The sequence below is a fragment of the Salminus brasiliensis genome, chromosome 1, assembly GCF_030463535.1.
Source record: "Salminus brasiliensis chromosome 1, fSalBra1.hap2, whole genome shotgun sequence".
Lineage (NCBI taxonomy): Eukaryota > Metazoa > Chordata > Actinopteri > Characiformes > Bryconidae > Salminus > Salminus brasiliensis.
In genome coordinates this window covers 67,851,501-67,871,135 of record NC_132878.1, presented here as the reverse complement: position 1 = coordinate 67,871,135, position 19,635 = coordinate 67,851,501, and the positions used below count along the sequence as shown (strand labels likewise).

At 36.1% G+C, this 19,635-nt stretch overlaps 1 protein-coding gene across 7 annotated transcripts in view; it reads left to right on the top strand.

The window, feature by feature from the left end:
* The window catches only part of LOC140562259 (disks large-associated protein 2-like), a 140,704-nt gene that overhangs the window by 101,290 nt on the left and 19,779 nt on the right, over nt 1-19,635 (top strand). For all 7 annotated transcript variants that reach the window (XM_072687757.1, XM_072687765.1, XM_072687811.1 and 4 more), the window contains one exon: nt 12,097-12,156. In XM_072687757.1, the coding sequence (XP_072543858.1) occupies nt 12,097-12,156 (60 nt within the window). The remainder of the gene's footprint in view (nt 1-12,096; nt 12,157-19,635) is intronic.

Genomic DNA, 19,635 nt, shown 5'->3' with positions numbered 1-19,635 from the left:
AATTGTGCTAATTGGTGACTCCTGGCTTGCATTCAGTGTTAGTAACATTAACAGGCATGGTTGAACTATTCCTTCAATGAGCCCTTTGCCCCAGTTCAAATGTACTGCCACCGCATTCACTAGTGATTGTCTAAACTGGCTTCAGGAGTCTTCAGTCATCTGGCAGGATCTTGACTGTGAAAGACTGTGTACAGTTGTATCCTGCCAGTCTGAAGAATGTCAGACTGTTTGGTTCTTATTCCATTCAGGGTTTTTTTATCAGATAGAGCTGAATACCTGAACAGGAGAGGTGCTTAAGAGAAGCCAAAAATGTATTGCACTTTTGGAGAGATGCAATACAACAATATCAATCATTATTTCATGTCATATATTTATGGACTATTTATTGCTTAGTAAAGTAGTAATCTGTAATAAAATATAAACTCCAAAATATATATTTTTGTTAATTATAAGATATTGAACCCATATAAATGTAAATATTTAATTCATATGATATATTACTGTATTGTAGATGTTTGATTCTTGTGTTAAAAGGGAAGATGTTGCTGGAAAATGCTTATTGTTCTTTACTTTTATAGTGTCTATTATAATTCTATGACAGTGTGTGTATAATAGGATTATAAGTAATTAGAATTTCCATTTGAATAGTCCAAAAAATATAGCTGAAATGTGTCACATCACGTTGTGCTATTGTAGTCTCTTTACCATTTTTTCTTAATCCCATTAGGCAGCATTCAGTTCTGCTTGTAATTTTAGACATATGGTAATAAAAAGCCACATTTTCACTTTAGTCAACATTTATACATTAAATATGTGATTTTATGCTATAATTAATGCATATTAAAGGCTACACTCTGCATGAAGGCCTAATTAGCCCATGGTTCTTCCCTCGCTAACTTCATATTAGCAGCTTTCTATACATTATGTATATGCATAAGTGCTGAAGAAGTTTCCTACAAATAACTATTTAAGACTACAATATATATATATTGTATATATAGTATTCTGATTAAAACAATATAAAAAATAAAATATAAAACATATAAGCTATTATAATGCATGCAAAGGGAAAACAATTATGTTTTTGTTTATTCGTTTATTTGTTTACTTTAAATTAAATTCAAAAGCAAAGCAAGTATAGCTGTCAGTGAAGTTTTAAAACTGAAAACTATGTTTATTTAATAATTATTTATGTTGTCTTTGAGACACTAGGAGAATGAGGGTGCTTATGTAAAGGTGCTCAAGCCATTGCAGCCGAGTACCATCACAACTGTCAATTCATTCTATGCAAGCCTCGTGTGTGTTTTTTCTTTCATTATGAATTTATGGTTCCGATCTATGATATTAAAATGTGTATATGAACAAGACATTTGCACGAATCTGGACATCTCCTGTTATATTCATAGTTTGTCTGACTCTAAATCATTATTTCTTTTCAAGTTGTAACTGTAGATAACAGGTAATAAGTGAAGGGTTATTGTGTCCTCTGGAGCATGCTCAGTAGATTAGAAGACAATAGATTTACGGAACTGAAGGATAAATTGCAATGGACATTGTCGGATACTGTGTCATCACCATAATTATGGATAGTCAGCATGAAAGCTACCTATTGTAACATTATCCTACAGTTCATTACAGCTCAACTGAGAACTGATCACATGAATTAATCCAAACTTTAATGTTGTTGAAATATACATTAAATAACAACCTGGAGTAGTTGATTTATGAGACATTACCTGTGCCAAAACTGAAGAAAGAATTGTTGCGGTCCTTAATAATTTACATTTTAGTCAGTAAATCAGTGTGATTGTGCCTCGACACACAACAAGATGATTTGCTAAGTAATCTGTTTTATAAATCAATGTAACATCTCTTATAAAAGCTTAACAAAATAAATCATGTCTTCTTTGATGAGATCAGGAATATATTGCTTCCTTCAGATCAAGGTTCACAGATCACAACTCTAGCATTTTGGTATGTAGTCTGGTGTTTCTGTCACATGCATTGAAAGTGTTTATATGTTCAGATACTCTAGAATTTTTAAAATAAAATCTGAATTCCATGGTAGTACTACTTTGGTGTAAGACGCTTGTGTGTGGCAAGTCAGTGTTTAACAATTTACTACTGTACTGTACTCTACTCTGTATCACATTTCTTTTGTCTGTTTTTCTTATAAATCTGTTTTAGGAGAGAGAATGTTTTAGAATAGAACCAAAACGTAATACCTACTGAAATAGTTGTAGAGCTCAGTGTTCATTTGTAAGCAATCTGGCTGATTAGTTTACCAAACTAATAAAAAAAAAACATTAGATTTTACATACAGAATTTTTTGTGTACTGTTGTTGGAGAAAAAATGTACAAAAATGGCAAAATTCCAAAAATGTGTAATTATCAATAACCAAAATAGACTATACAGAGTTTTGAAAATGGGACTACTGCTTTCTGTCTAATTTCGCACCAGCATAAGAAATTATGCTTAATTTCTACAACATTGAGCAAATGACATAATGTCTGCAATATTTCAGGTAACAAATGATTTTGTTAAATCTTTTTCTCTACAGCTGTGTTCACTTTTGTTGATGGTCTTTTTTTATCTCCAATATCAAATTTGATGTTTTATTTTTCTTATGTGTTTCTGTACAAATCTGAAAAATGAAATTGTTGAGAAACTTGAATGGGATCTGAGGACCTTTTTCAGTACTTTGACATCAACATTCTAATGGGGATCATAGCTATACTGGTGTCATTCAAACCTTGTTCATCCTAAAGAACATTACAGATTCATTCTGAATGAATATTTCATTTTTTTTGTGTTACATAGAAAGCGTGCTGTTTTATTTGTTTGGTAGAGATGATGTCTTATGTCAGCACTGCAGACAAGGCACACTATGTTCACAATGCATGGTTCAGGGGCAGTGTTTAGGGTTTGTACATCCCAGTATTGTTTTTATTCTCATTTTACTAAGTTACACATTCTTTTTTCCCGTTTTAGGCGCCCGTAGGTTAGCTGGGGGGCATAGACTGTACGGTAGGTCTAACAGGGCATCGTTTTTTCTTTTTATGTACTTGTTGTAAGTACATCATAAACATCATTTTTCTTCATGTTACTTTATTGGTCAACATTTGGAAGTTTGAAACTTAACTAACAACAAAAACTAGAAGTGTAAATTGTAAAGCTAACTGGACATTATTTACAAAAAAATAATAATTTGATTAGTTGAAATTCCATCCACAGTTCTAAAAATGAGCAGTTTTGATAATAAGCTGGTATACCTTTTCTGCTCAAGTCATCCATGTATTCATACAGTACTTGATCAACTAAAATATTATGACCCTTCACTGTGAAGTGCAGCTCATTGGTTTGTGACATTTGGAAATATCATTTTTCATTGTTACATTTTGGTCTGTCGAATTTGAACTATCAAGGGTTTGTTTTCGGTACAGTTGGATTTTTCAATGAACAATTTTCATGTTTATTTATGGAGAGTCTAATGGACTAAGCCAACTGCCTGATTTAAAAAAACGTTTCATTCAGATCCACCAAAACTGAACTTGATGTTACAACATTAATGCAAAAAGTATGCTAAATCAAAGCTAGTTTTTTTTGCTCATCTTGATCGCTTGATCCTTGATAATTACAGAGCCTTGCTTCAAAATAAGTACAGATGTCGACTTACTGGTTGGCTAATAATGCCTTCCATACATGTGAAGCATTTCCATATCGCTTGTGCTTTCATCTATGTACATTCACCAAACGACTATAATAAAAAGTGCATTTAAAACTATTTATTTAAATTGAAAATCTACAGTTCCTTGGACAAACAGTTCAAATGAGAGTAATCAAGTAGTTAACTAGAATGTGAGAGTAAAAGTACTTTTAACTTGCTGTATACATATAATACATTTTAACAAGTACTTGGAAAACAGCTAATTCTGAGAACTATAGAAGGAATTAATTTTTTTAATTCTGAAAATCTGTCAATTTTAAAATTAGTTCAGATTTTTTCTAAGTTCAGGCTTTCTGAAGTATGTTTTAAATATGTTGAAACAGAGTAAGTTTTAAATCAGCTGAATGAATACATTAACACATATATAACATATATAGCTTATTTAAACAATTCACCTGAAAACCATGCTGATTTATCTGTATGAAACAAGTGTGGGGACAACTTTAGCTTAAATGCATAAAATGCTGAAAATATGTATTAATAACTATTCTCAGTTGAAATGTTTGTGTAGAGACATCCCGCTTAGACCAATCTGGCACTTTTCACTTATCACTTTATTAGACCTGTAAAAGGTTGGAAACATAGGGGACTAGCGGCATTTATTTATTTTTTATTTTATTAATATTTCTGTTTTTAAACATGACGCTGAGGTATTTTCAAGATTATTAAGATGTGGATTTTGTAGTTTTTGACATTTAGCTCATTTAGAGTAGTTTAATATTTAATAAACATTTAATAAACTTAAAAATGAATTGGTGTATAGTGTGTGGCTAGGCAGCAAAAATGGGGTTTTCTGTTGTTTTCTGTTGCATGATTATTGAAATGAATTATTTGTTTCTGAAGCAAGAGTGAGCATATTGGAAACACACATGGGCGTATATGGTACAAAGGGCCCATTTAAGTCCAACATCTTTTATTTCATCTGTTACTCCATTATTTTATAAATCAAGATTAGTTAATTAGCCCAGTACCATAAGCATAATCTACATAATTTGACTTGTGTAGGTGCCCTTCATGGCTGTTCCATTAGGAAGTGTCCAGCTTTCATGAAGATGTGACCTTTTGGCATGTCATGCTTAGAATGATTTCAGTTCAGTTCAATTTCAATGATGAACAGTTTTTAGAAATGTAGATGAAATGATGAAAGACATGCATAATAAGGGACTATTGTCTTGAAAGGATTTTTTGAATGCAAACAAATTGTCTTACCCAGATATTTTTTTATAATTTATTAGATCAAAGACAGCTAAGACAATGATACGTTAATCTTTTGGTCTGAGCAGTAAGTATTTATTTGTTCAAAGACAATAATATTACAAATAAATAAATACAAATATATAATCCATTGTTTTATTATCCCCATGTATTTCCATCCGGTACATACTTTATCTAATCAGACATAATTAAAGTAAATCAGGAGAACTGCTGGTGGAACTGAACACATACATGCAGTGTTCAGTTGAGAAGTTCACTGAGAAGTAGCACCCAAACCTGTGTTCTTGGTTATGCTAACCAAGATAGCAATGACTTACTGACCAGCAGCACATTCTGACCGCTGACTTTGTTAATTTGGGTTTATTGTAATGTTATATAGAGATTTACATGTAAAACACTCACTGCTGAGATTCAGAAGGTTTTAGCAGTTTTCATTGGTACCACTGGAAGACTGATAATACTGGAACTGCAAAAATCAATAAATAAACACAAAGTTTTATTTAAACCAGTCTTTTTCTTACATTTAGGCATAAATTAAAAATGAAAACCAATGACAGAAACAATATATATATATTTTTTTTTTTTTTCAAAGAATAACTGACCTAGCAAAAAAACAAAATTTGCATTGACACTGGGACGTGATGTACAAACTGACTTTGTCAAAGTGTTTGTTTTCCACACAGGATAAAAAAAATAATTCACTCTGCATTCATGGGGGCATCACCACTGTATGTATATATGTATGTTGTTACCAAAGAAAAAAAACGAAACATCCCTATAATTGGATGTCACCACCACAGGAGGAGTGTGTGAGTCGTCACTGGCACATTTCTGCCTGGGTGTAGAGAGTAGGAGCAAACATTGTCTAACCTTCCTGAGCCAAAGTGGGCTCTGGTAGACTATTGAGACTGTAGCTCCCTTTCTCCTCTCACCCACCTGATGACACATTCATCCATTCATGTCTCCATCCATCTTCTCATTCACTGATTCACTCATACATTCAGCCATGCACACATGCATAACCACACACGACTACATAAGCACTTACACAGTGTTGTAGTACATTACAGTCGTTAATGTGAGCTGGGCAGAGTTCTGTTCTGAGGAGTCTTCTGAATGCAGAACTGTGAATGCCTCTTGACTGCTGTTAACCTACTCTTTAAGGACTGTTGCATAATTAAACAAGGGAAGTAGTAATTCTGATGGACTGTTTGAAGTCACTTGAAAAAAATCAAGGTATAATGCTTGTCTTTCAGGCTTATGTACCTCCCTACTCATCTAGTGCCCCACAAGTACGTCTACAGATGGACTTGCCTAATATGATGCTTTATATGATGAGCCGTGTAAAAGGGTCCCACCCTAATATAAATTTTTCATGTTTTCCATGAATGACTGTCAAACATCAGTCAAAAGTGTGGAGTCACATTTGATTAACACTTTTAAAATATATAGTATTCTGAAAATGAATTGAATTTATTTCATTTTAAATAATTTCTCTCTCATTTAGAATTATCATCATTCTGGGCATATCTAAAGGCCTTTACACACTGTGATTTATTTGTACATCAGTAAATTAAATCAAACATGTATGCTTCAACTGATGATTTCTCACACAAAAACTTTCATTTTCTTTTAATATACGACCAGTTGCTGTTGTTTCTAGCATTGGTTTGGCGACAACCAGGATGATGAATCAGTTGTGTTCCATCAACTAGAACTTTATAAATGTCAAATGGATTAGTTTGTCATGTGCTGGTCCAAAAGCAGCTCAGAAACAGCTTGAAACTCAATTAACAGAAATTCAGGGATTCTGTGCTCAGCTGTGTTCATGAAACTGATCTGTAGCCCATGGCTTCACTAAATATTGGCAGAGCTAAGTATCATGTGGATCAGGCCAGATTAGGCCAAATCAAGGACAGCAGACAGGAGCGCAAGTTTCAGTTACCTCTGAAGCAAAAAACTCAGATTCAGTTTTCAGTGTAACAGCCATTACATTTCTGAATTCTTCACAGCTTCTTATTGATTGTGGAAATCTGTGAAGTTGTACAAAACCACACATTTAGAAACAAATTGGCTTTATAATAATGAAAACATTGTTTCCAGCATTTGAACAGTGGTGTATGTTCTACATAATCCTAATCATTTACAACAAGGTTGCATTAATCCACTTGGATAAATGTAATGAGCTTAACATACGAGATATAAGATGAACAGTTAACTCTGACTCTGTTGACTGTTTAATCTACAAAACATGTAGTTAATCATGCAATTCTCAGTTTTGAAGCAAAGAAAATAATATTTCAGGAATTAAAAAGTACATTTATTTTATTGTCAGACTGACTTTTAAATGCTAACCCAGTTAACCCTGTACTGGGGTTTCTGGTGGAAACTATAATAACTAAAAGTTATTATGATTATTATGAGCCCAAAAATGTGACTGCCCTGAGACAGTTTCGAAACAAAATTCCAATTTTACAACTGGAATTCATCCTCTCTGCTTAATCAGGACCATGTGGTGTTTCAGATCACACTGTGATTGACAGTGGTGTAGCTACAGCATTAACAACAACTCTACAGCAGCATTTCCTCAATGGTTTTTAAGATTTGATTTTCTGATAGATTACAGATTACGAGGGGAAATTATTGTAAATCAGAAGTCACTATAGTAACCCAAGGTCTGAATGTAGCTATGTAGCTATAATATGTAGCCGATACACCATTCCAGCAAACTTAGCATATGTTGGTTACAGACCCAAACACTTTGTCTATACAATTTAAATATATCAATTCCATGTGTTACATGGATTTTACCACAGTTAAGAGCTGTTTTTGAAGTCTTACTCCCTCACTGGTAGTCATTTAGGTACTTTTAGACTTAAAGAAGCATTATGCGACAATTGGTATTTCTTGCTCCCCCTGCATTTTGGAAGTGGAATTCGTGCTTTAAACTACCATTAAAGGACATGTTTTCCATGCATTTCTAAAAAATACAGAGCACTGAAAGTGAATGAATTGTTTGGACTGTCATGGCACTATTACGGGATTATACACAAATATGATTTGGCTTATGCAGGGTCTTTTTAGCACTGTTCTGTGCGCTTTACCAAAGTGTAGACCATAATGTAATCAGCAGCATGCCAAGCCCAAAGTAGCAACAGTAAAGACACTATTCTCCCTTTTACACATCAATGTCGCATCACAATTATTTGGAAGTTGTTATTTTAAGATAAAAAATGTACAGAATGTAGCTTTAAGGCAGATGATTAAGTTCATACAGGATGGCCTCAGCATTAAACAGGTCCCTTTGAAGCTGAATTTTGAAGCCCCATGAAAAAAGCTCTATCAGGAGGTCCCATTCTTCTACAAAACACGTTAAAGCAGTCACTTTATAATGGACAAATTTCCAAACAAATTTGAGATTGAATATACTAGATTTAAAAAAAGGTCAGAGCATGTGGTGACAGAATTACAGTTACTCCAGGGTTTATTAATGCATCTTTATACCAGTGTGATGAATAAGGCTATTCATATAGCCTTATTCATATATTATGAATATATTCCCCCCCCCCCCCATTTTGTTCTTTATTCAAGTAAGTGTTCCCACTCACTCATTATGTTCATTCACACTGACACAATCATATGTATCACATGTCGATCATTACATACATACACCTCTCATCCTGTGAGAGTCGTGCCCACACACGTTAAGGACTACCCAGCCTAAAAGCCTCGGGTCAACCAGCGCTTCCACCGGACCCCTACACCTGCATTCCCTGTGGGGAATGTACAGTCAGCACGGTGATGTGTTATGTGTAATAGTCAAAACTGAGGCTCTTATGTGTGTAATCTTTCAGTTAATATTGTTTATGAAAGAAAAACAAAAGTGCGTTTTCTTGTTTTACTTTTTAACTATTACAGCTTTTTAAGAGTCTACACAATTTCTCTGAGAAGAAAAGCTAAAATAATCCATTCAAAGTTTTTCTCAGGAGAAAATGTGCAGACTTGTCACTGTGTACTTTTTATTTTCTGTTGATCTCAGTCTAAGCAGATTTACCAGTAAATAGGCAGAGATATGAAAGAGCTGGTCAAACTCCCAGACTCCCAGCTGCAGTAACAGCATTGAGTGTACTGAATGCCACATTGTGACAAACTAGTGGCAAGGCCCCCTGTTGGCTGAAGACATACATTGCAGCTCAAGCGCAGGACAGGATTCTTTACAACTGACACACATGACACACTGGATGCCAGAGCCCCCTAGAGGTGTTATAACAGTATCATCAGTCATGGCCTGAAACACTGTGCAGGAGCAGAATATTGGTTACAGTTGTTTTTCACAGTGTGCATGAAAGGCATTCTCTTAACTTAGTAGTGCAGTGAATTGATCATCTCAAGCTGCTAGGATTGCAAGCTGATAAGATTGATCAGAGGCATCCTTAATACTGAGAAACAGCGTCTTAGACATCAATTCTGAATAGATTAAGCCTTCACTCGTACCCTCAGACATGTTTACATGACGTATAGGAATAGTCAAACTGCAGGAATTGGCACTAATTGTAGTGACATGTGGTTATGACTAGAACACCAGCAAAAACCAGCAGTCTTGTCCGGTAGCCTATGTCCCTGTCAAAGAAAACATGCAGTACACTCAAAGTTGGAGTGCAGCCTCTCTCTTTCTCTCTCTCTCTCTCTCTCTCTCTCTCTTTCTCTCTCTTTATCTGTCTCTTTCTTGAGCAAACAGAGTGCCACACACTCTACCCATTTTCCTCTTGGTTATCTCTTTCTTCTTAGATGTTTTTTTTTCTTTCCATGTTCAGTTTTCTATTTGAAAGTGTTTCGGTCTATTATCAGATCCTGTATTCCTGTATATTAATGCCGTACTACTTGAAAACTGTCTGTTTGATTGAACTCTGAGTTTTGCTTTCCAGTAATTTGACTTGAATTTGTGCCAATCTAACCACCTACTGTACGTCACAAAGGCAAATTTGTTGTGACGTTTGAGCTAGACCCGTAGATGAAATGTCTCGAATGGAACTCCAAATGGAATAGTCCTCCATGGTCACATAGAGATCAATTTTGTTAAAGAGTCCCATCTTTGCTTTTTCTTCTTTCGTTCATATTAGAGACCCAGTCTGAATTAATCTGTGGACTGTGTATCTGTGCCTTGCTCTCCAGCTGGCATATTGCTCCATGCATTTACTGTGCATTCATTCATTTCTTCATTTTAGACAGTCCAGCTTGCCTAACCGTACAAGCTTTCATTGTATCACTAACTTGAACTTTGTTGTTTGAAGGGAAATTTCACTGCTTTATTGAATCAGTATATGGATTCAGACAGGAGAACTCCGAACAGGAACAAAAACAAGCGGAAAATTATCAGCATGAACAAAAATGAAAACACTGAAGATGTAATCATCCTACTTAACTGTTCCAGAACAGAAGCATCAATCTGTTAGTTTTACTTACAGCTATGAAACAGCCTGTGGTAAAGAAACGGAATTAACAGGTACACAGATAGTATTGCTTCTGCCCTGAGTGAATGAATAGATTTTTTATGTAGTCTCTGAGCCTTGTTAGAAATGTAGAAATATAGAGATTGTCAGTTTTAGATTTTATATGCTACTTTGATTATAATTCTGATTAGCAGTGTGTTGTTTAAAAGCCTGTAATGCAGTATGATAGTAAATTCCTTATTGAGGGCTTTTTATGTTAGTAATAAAAGATACAGTGAGTGTGAATACGACCGTTATATTTAATGCATCAACACCACAATCACTTATTGAATAATGGGCTGCTGACTGAGCTGTAGCAGCTAGGGGTGAACATTAGCCTGGATCAATATAGACTGAGGTAACTAATATGCTCTAGCTAAGAACAGTTGTTGATGTGTCGCTATGTTGATTAACAAAGAGTACTATTCAATTATCTACAGTATTAAATCAATACTACGCAAACATTCCAGTGAGAAACTACTTAATAATTCATGCAAAGTGACTTCTTTCATAGCACTCCTGGTGGCAGTCTGCTCCTCGGCGTGTCCCGGCATAAAATACAGCATCATATATTTCAGTAGGTTCCTAATCTTCACAAAAACCTTGTATCTTCAAAACGACAACTTTACAGAAGAAGGAAAACATTTCCTTCAAGTCATGTTTTTTCTATTGGCCCATTTATCAAAATGCTTTAAAACAATGTAAATTATAAATAAATGCCTTATCTAAATATTGCATTTTTAATAACTGTATTTGAATGTTACAGTTTTTCAGTTAGATCACATGTTAGAAATGTCATTCAAACATGTCCTACAACAACAACCTTGCATATCCATTGTTTACCTTTTTATATAATATGAATCTGGCAGTTTTTCTTTATATTGTGAAAAATTGAATTAATGGACCAATAGAAATGCTCCCAAATGAATTGGATTTAAACCATTTTCCACTTAAATCCATTCAAAGTTCAGAAGTTTAACCTTTTCCTTTAAAGTTAACCTAAAATTTAGGTGTTTGCATGTCCGTGCTGACATGTAGCCATCCACACAATTTGGTGGAGGTTTTGGTGGAACACACACCCGAACAAGAAACACTAGATTTTCCATAGATGCCCGCTTGCCCTAGTATGAGGTGACGACACATGGTCATGGTTTTACCAGACCAGAGCAGCACTGGCATAATGACAGAAACATATCTCACAGATGAAATGCTGAAATGTGAAATTTCCCTTTACATTCTTTCTGGGTTTGTTATGATTTTAGCAATATATCCTCATTCTTCTTCATGCAGTCTTTTTGTTTCATTGCGTTCTTTTCAGAGGTGGCTTTAAACCTCCTTGTCCAACTAGTCTACAGACTGCCATTTCACTTTATGAATGTATGTAACAACTGAGTTTGTCCATTTATGTGCAGCTACTAACACAGTCTGACACCAGTGATCCCAGAGTAATGACAGTATTACTTCATTCATTTCTTAATGAAATTGACTAAGAAACAGCGGTAAAGCTATGATCATCTGGTGTCAGATTAAAAATGCCATTCAGCTGAATGTAAAAAATGGTCAAATGAATTGATGTAAGAAATGTTGGGAGAAAAGGTGGGTTATCTGTGTGCTTGAACTCATAGTCACCTGTTCCTCTAATAACTCTCAACTGTTTCTCACAGGGATCCAGTTTCGTCTCCCTACTGCTTGTAGTGTTGAACGAACACAGGAACCAACTCCAGGTAAACCCTCTCAGTCATCATTGTTAGAACAGATCAGCACGTTCTTGTACAGCAATTCAGTGTCCTTGTGTTTAGAAAGTATTCAATTGCAGTCTGAAGAAATGTTAAGATTTGCAGGTCTCCTGAATATTTGTGTCTGCTCTAAAGATCAGTGGAAACAGTGGAAAAGTGTGTGGCCTACGAAAATGCTATAAAGTATGTTACATGTGTATTTGATTTAGATCACATTGAATGTCATATACGGTCTGCATACTCAGAGCATGAAAAATAGAACATGCTCTGGCTGCCGTGCTGAGTCAGCACAAGTACTCTACCAAGTCTGGAAGAATATAATAATAATAATGGAATGGAAGCTGTTTCCCAGTTATAGCATGTCTACATGAAGGATACAGATACAGTCTTAAGCAAAAGTATGGAAGCAAACAAAACCTCTTAAGGAAACACATTTTATTTACTGAATTGTTTTGGGGAAACATATTGGGGGAAATGTTCAAGCCATGTTTAATGTTTGCAATACGTTAAATTAAGTAACTAAACAGTGATTCTCTCTGAATTGATTGTAGGATGTGAACTTACTTCCAGTTAGAAACTCATACCCATAAAATGCATATTTACCACTATTATTATCACCACCATGAACCACCATTACGGGTATTATTTTTATCATCTCTGCTATGATTATATTAGTTATATATAAAATTAGTTGTATAAAAAAGTATTTCAGACCACTGCTCACTGCTTTGTGACAACAGCAGTTGTGTACAAAAAATGTGATTTGATTGAATTTGATAAAGACTTTTCCCATAAGACTGTACACAACACCAAAGTGGTTTCACAAACTACATGAATAAGTTATATTTAGGGATGTGTCTACAAACAACTGTCTATGTGCTGATTGTGTGATTCGGGATGGTATACAGCTTTTTGATCGGACACACATTATACACTTAGCAATAAATTGTAATTTTTCTTACGGAATAGGAATGAATGTGCAAAAGTTTGTCATACAAATACACTAGTAACCACACTAACCCAGCACCCTAATGACCACCTGAGACACCATAGCGACCTGGGATACCATGCCAATTATTAGCAGCAGCATAGCAACCATGTAGCAGCACCATAGCATCCACCTAATAACACCACAGTAACCCCCTGGGATACTATTACTTGACACTACTTCGCAACACAGTAGAAACAACCTAGAAAACCGGCAACCTGGCAAAACAATAGTAATACCAAATGGCATACCATAACAACCAGCAAGAACAGTTTCACAGTAGTGACCACATAACAGCATTCTAGCAACCGTCTGGAACTATGAACCGCTTAAACTTAAAATGTAAAATTGATTATTGTAATTTTGTTTTTATTATTAAAATGTTTTTATTCTGCTTCTGAAAAAAATAATCTGTCGTCCATCAGTCATTATTCAGCACAAATTCTAAAGAGGAACACCCTCTATTTAGAAAGAACTGCAGTTGTTACTTCTACCTGTGAATCTCTAAACTGCCCCTACTTAAAGCCTTACCGACTGTTTTGTTTATGATCCCTTGCTCGAAAGCATAAGAATGTGCACACAAGTACAAAAACTGCAAGTGTGAACTTTGGGACATGCCGTATACAAACACAAATAAAACACAGAATGAGAAGCACAGTGGCTCCTCCATGCTGTCCATCCTCTCTGGACATGAATGCTGTGCTGTCATTCTAAAATCTGTAAAAGACTATGTGGGAAGAGTATACTCATGCATCCTCCAAGCTGCTTCAGCAGAAGCAGCTTCTCTTGTTTCCTCCGGTATGGCACAGCCGTTCAACACAGTGTCACTATAATTCGTTTCTGTGTCACAAAAGAGAGAAGTTGAATCAGAATGAAGAACCAGGAATTTTAGGGTATTCGGAAGCAGCCCAAGTGTGCATTGATGCAGGCTTTGTGGGATCAATCCCATTATGCAATGCAATGCAATTAGAAAAGAATACAAAACAGTCTTTATTGATGACCTGTGCACCTAACAAACAAGGTCAGGTTTGTTCATACAGCAGTGAAGTATATAATGAGAGGTGGGTGAGCTGTTATGTTCATGAGAATAAGCAGTGTAAAAGAGTAACGTTGCTACCACCTGTGAGTGTTTAAATCTGAGGTCAGTCGATTTTGAAGTGATTCAGCACATGGTGGTGCAGTTCTCTGAGCTTGTGTGGCCCTTGACTTCACATCTGAGCTATTTTGACTTCACAACAGCATGTTTACAGTTGACTAGGGCAGGTCTATTTGACAGATTTATTGAAGTGGTGGCCTCTAATGATAGTGCCATAGTGGACGTCATGGGTTCCTTAGTATGACTTCTGCTGCCAGTGTTTGTGGAGATTGCATAGCTGCATGATTACATACAGCTGTTAGTAATGGCTGTGACTAGAATCTAGTTGGTTAAAGAATCTTTCTGTCTACTTGAAGCTAGTAGCACCTGCTAACTATATAAATTGTGCAACATTTTAAACAAGTGTTAAAACAATGTCCTCATATGAGATTAATTTTCTTGCATTATTTTACATTTATTTGGATTAAAAAATGCAAATAAGTTGCATATTGTTTTCAGCAGAAAACAAACTTTCAACTTTTAAAGACTCTTGAGCAACATCAATCCATGTACCACCTTTTCATATGTGTTTTCACAGCAGTTTGGAATTCATTAGAATGCATCTGTTCGCTCTGAATAATGTAGCCAGTTCAATTTTTGGTTACATCACTTCAGCATACAGCAGCCATTATAGTCTACAACATACAAAAACATTCAAAATAAAATTACCTCTCATTTGAAACTCCTAGCACAGTTGCATTCACTTTGCAGAAACAGAAATATGCAATTTCAGTAGTTGCTCACTGGTTAGATCTTGGCTTTCTAAGCTGAGCTTCTGGCGGCGCAGCAGTTAGCTGCAGCGGCCACTCCAGGTATAACAAAAGTGGTGCGGATGAGGAATCAGCTACAATCTTTGCTCTCAGACAGACTGCATGATAAGCTATGCACGCTAGGCTTGCTGTGCTCCACAGGGTTGTGTGAAGCTCCTGGCCCAGAAAAGGAGGCGGAAGCACGGTATGCAGGCTGAGTACGTATTAGGCTAGTAACTAACTCCAGTCACCTAGCAGGCCCCTCAATCCTGCTCTCGAATGTTTGCTTCCTGGAGAACAAACTGGACTATCCCCAAATCCAGCAGGTTACTCAGCGTGAGTTTAGAGACTTCTGTGTTTTTGTGTTTACGGAAACATGAATGACAACCTCGATCAGAGAGGCGAAGCACTTGTTCACAAAGACAACCCATGATTACTTTCAGGACACTGCTGACATACTGCGTATGTGACAGGGAATCCAGGCCATCACCAACTACAAGTCACCTCCACCTGCTTGTGATAGTGATGCCTCCTTTTCAGATGTGCTGAACGACTCCTATGATAGGTTTAAAGCACAGAACAACATGATGGCGAGGAAGACCAGGTGACCTCCTCCAAATGACCAGGTACTGTGTCTGTCCACAGCTGATGTGTGGAGAACTCTGCACAGGGTCAACCCATGAAAAAAAAACATGATCAGAAAGCATACCTGATAGAGTGCTCAGAAAATGTGCAAAACAACTGTCAGATGTGCTCACAGACATCTTTAACATCTCTCTGAGCACTGCAGTCATCCATATGAGTTTCAAGACCACCACCATTATCCCTGTGCTGAAGAAGTCCCCAGTTTCTTGGCTTAATGATTACCGTCTCGTAGCCCATCATTATTAAGTACTTTGAGAGGCTTGTCATGAGACACATCAAAAACCAGCTTCCTCACTTCTCGGACCCACCTCCATCACTCTCCACCTGGCTCTCGCCCACCTGGAAAATAAAGACATTGATGTCAGAATGCTGTTCATTCACTTCAGTTCAGTATTCAACACCAACAACCTGTCTTTAAACATGGACAACCATAAGGAGATGGTTGTTGACTTCAGGAAAGTATGAGGCGGGCACCCCCCACTGGACATCAACAGGTCTGCTGTGGAAATTGTCAGAAGTACCAAGTTTCTCTGTGTTCATATTGCAGATAACATCTCCTGGTTCCTCAACACCAGCTCAATAGGCAAGACAGCCCAGCAAGCGCCTCTACTTCCTGAACTCATCTTCCCCCTCCCATTCCTACCATGTTCTCTAGAGGGACTGTGGAAAGCATCCCGAGCAGCTCTATCATGGACATTTACACTACACACTGTGTCCACAAAGCCAGCAGCATTGTGCGCAAACCTACCCACCCCTCACACAGACTCTTCTCACTACTGTCAACTAGAAGAAGATACTGGAGCATTCGAGTCAGACTCTGCAACAGCTTCTACCCCTAAGCTGTCAGACTTCTCAACACACAAGGGCTGAACTGAGACCCACCTCACACACACTTGCACACATAACACACACTTACACACACATACTTCATTCACACATCTACTGATGCTCCCACCATGTGCCTGCTTGCACACCTATCAGGTTACATTCTGCTAATACTGTATTACATAAAGAACTATTCTTTTCTACCTCAGTAATTGCTTTGTTCATGTATGTTATAAGCTGACTGTGTATACCTACGTATCATTATCTTTACATATCATTACATATCTCCCCCCTGTCCCCACCATGCACATTCAGTACTGAGTGCTGTGTCAGCACCTCACTGTCTTGTCTGTTTACTGTGTCTAATGTCTGTTGTATTTATGGTATTTATTGTGTCGCTCTGATTACATGTTTTCACATCTGTTTTCTTTCATGTTGCACTATGGTCTTGGAGGAATATAATTTTGCTCCACTGTGTACGTGTACCCATTTTGTAACAGAAATAGCCACTTGAATTGACGTGGATTATGTGAAGAGAAGAATTTAATTGTACTATGATACTATGATATTCTGCACCGATGTGGCCATTAGACTGGTTACAGTTTCTTTTTGAAACGTACATATGAATATACTTCAATGACCTCCGCCTACAGTTTGGACCATAAGTGTGAAAACTAATTTGCTACTTTTAGTTTGAATTTAGATGTAACTAATGTACATGGCATTTTAATAATTTAACATGAAGCACAAATATTTAAAAGACATTCAATTTGTTTTATCTGAAGCTTGTATTATAATTAAATAATATAAATTATAAATATAAATAATAAACGATTATAATGATAATAAATCTAGTGGTTTATACCCTAAAAATGTACTATATAAATACTCTGCTGGTGTTTAATATCAGTGACTCAGTATTTACTAATAAAGTTTACTTTTTGTATCCCAATATTATACAAGAAGTATAAATGTAACCTGAGTGAACTGCCACATCACTGGATATTGATGCCTTGTTATAAACCATCTACAATGTTGTTTAATAAGCTGAGAAATCCATTTACTGAACTATATTTCCCTATAATTTAATATTCTCACTGTATAGTTTGGCTGGAATTAAATAAGCAGTATTGGTTTTGTCTGTCTTCAATACTGATGTGTTTATTGGGAATTTGTGAGTTAAACAGTCTAAAAATAATGATGTAAAACTGCCTCTAGTATGCCAAAACAAGGTAATGGCTGCTTTCAATAACTCATATTAGCAGGTCAATGTGGGTAGATGTTAAATAGATGCAAAGTGATGCAAAGTATTCAGACACAAACATGATAATATATAGTTGGTTCAGGTCTACAAAAAGGCCTGTAGGTAACAATATGATATATTTTGCTGAACAAATGTGCATATCGTGCTGTTGATAACAATTACTAATAAAGCAGTAGCTAGTGCAGCACTGTTTAATATTTAAATAATAAGATTGACCTTGACACTTGACATATTATCAGTGTCATTAATATCCAAAATGGTATGGAAAAAAGATTCTCAAATTTATTTGTTTGACGGTTTAACAGGGTCCATTCATTATGAAATCCTCACACAACAGCTGACATTTTCTATTTATGTGCATAGTGAGTATGAATCAATTAACACAACTCAATGTCACCAAAAATTTTGATAAGTTGTTTATCTATTTTTTATCTATTAAAAATAATTTAGTCAGTATGTAAGCATGACAGGCACATGTAACCAGAATTTAAAACAAAATCTATGTTAAATAAGTTAGTATTTCTTGTTCCAGTTACAGTTGGGAAGTGTAATTCATGCTTCAAGCCTCCCATAAGGAAGGACACTGTTACATGCATTTCTGGACAAGCTGAGAGATGCAGAACCGTTACTAAAAGTGAAAAAAACACGCATTAATACAGGATTTTACAAAAATATGACTCTGATTAAACAACGTTAAGCAATTCTCGCGAGCACTGTCCTGCTTACTTCACCAAAGTTACATAGTGCAGTTAGCAGTGAGCTAACTGAGCCCAGAGCAGCAACGATAAATACATTATTGTCCCTATTACAGGCCAGCGGAGCATCACAGTGATTCTGAAGGCTTTATCCTAAGATAAACCTGTTACATAATGTTGCTTTCTAAATATAAACATAACCACACTCTTTTCACTACTGATCATTTTGTTCACGAGCGTAACAGTATTTCAGCCTCAAAACTAAAATGTAATTTATGTAAGTGAATAAAGTGTAGCATAAACCGATAAGTACATGTGCATTGAGTTCAGCCGTGAATGGATTGCAGTGTTACACTGTTATACAAGTAGCTTTTCATTTCTGATTCTATTTTAATCTCTGCAGTGAATCATATTCTCTCTCTTTCTCTCTTTCCTCTGCCTCTGTGTCTTTCACCCTTCCTCTCTTCCTGCCTTTCCCCTCTATTCTGTTCCATTCTGTGACTCATCTCACAGGTTTCTAATGGTGAACACTTTCTATTTCCATGCATTGTCTGACATATTGATCACTAAGAAAGTGCCTGATGTTGGCAGATTTGGGCAGGGCTGACAGTGGACGTGTAAAGAGCTCTGGTGGCTTTGCAACACACAGATTCCTCAAAGTGAAATTTAGCTCCTTTCCCCCTGAACATTTGAGTTATTACTGTGTAAAGAAGACAAACAGTCATAACAGTGCTTTTAAAGATTTTACTAGATGGCCATTTGGTCATTAATGAACAGTTTAAATGAATAAATTCATTAGACATGCTGAGATTAAGAGAACTAATGAGAGAACCAAGTAATATTTGGAAGAATGCCACTTATGTTAGCAGGAGAAGCATAAATGTGGGAGTGTGTGTATATTGAAGGCTACTTCTAGTTGTGTGCATATTCTTTGAAGCTTTCCTCTGAAGTGTGTGTGTGTGTGTGTGTCTCTCATTAAATCTTATTTCACTGTAGACACCATCTGGGTGGATTACCATCATATTCTCATTTACACTTGAAAGGAACTATACTTCCCTCAAATCCCCTCAACTACCTGGAAGACAAGCTGTTAAAACACTGAAGTATTGTAGGACATGGCCTGAGGCTGTGGCTGTGAAGAACACATCTTTCTCACACTTCTTCTG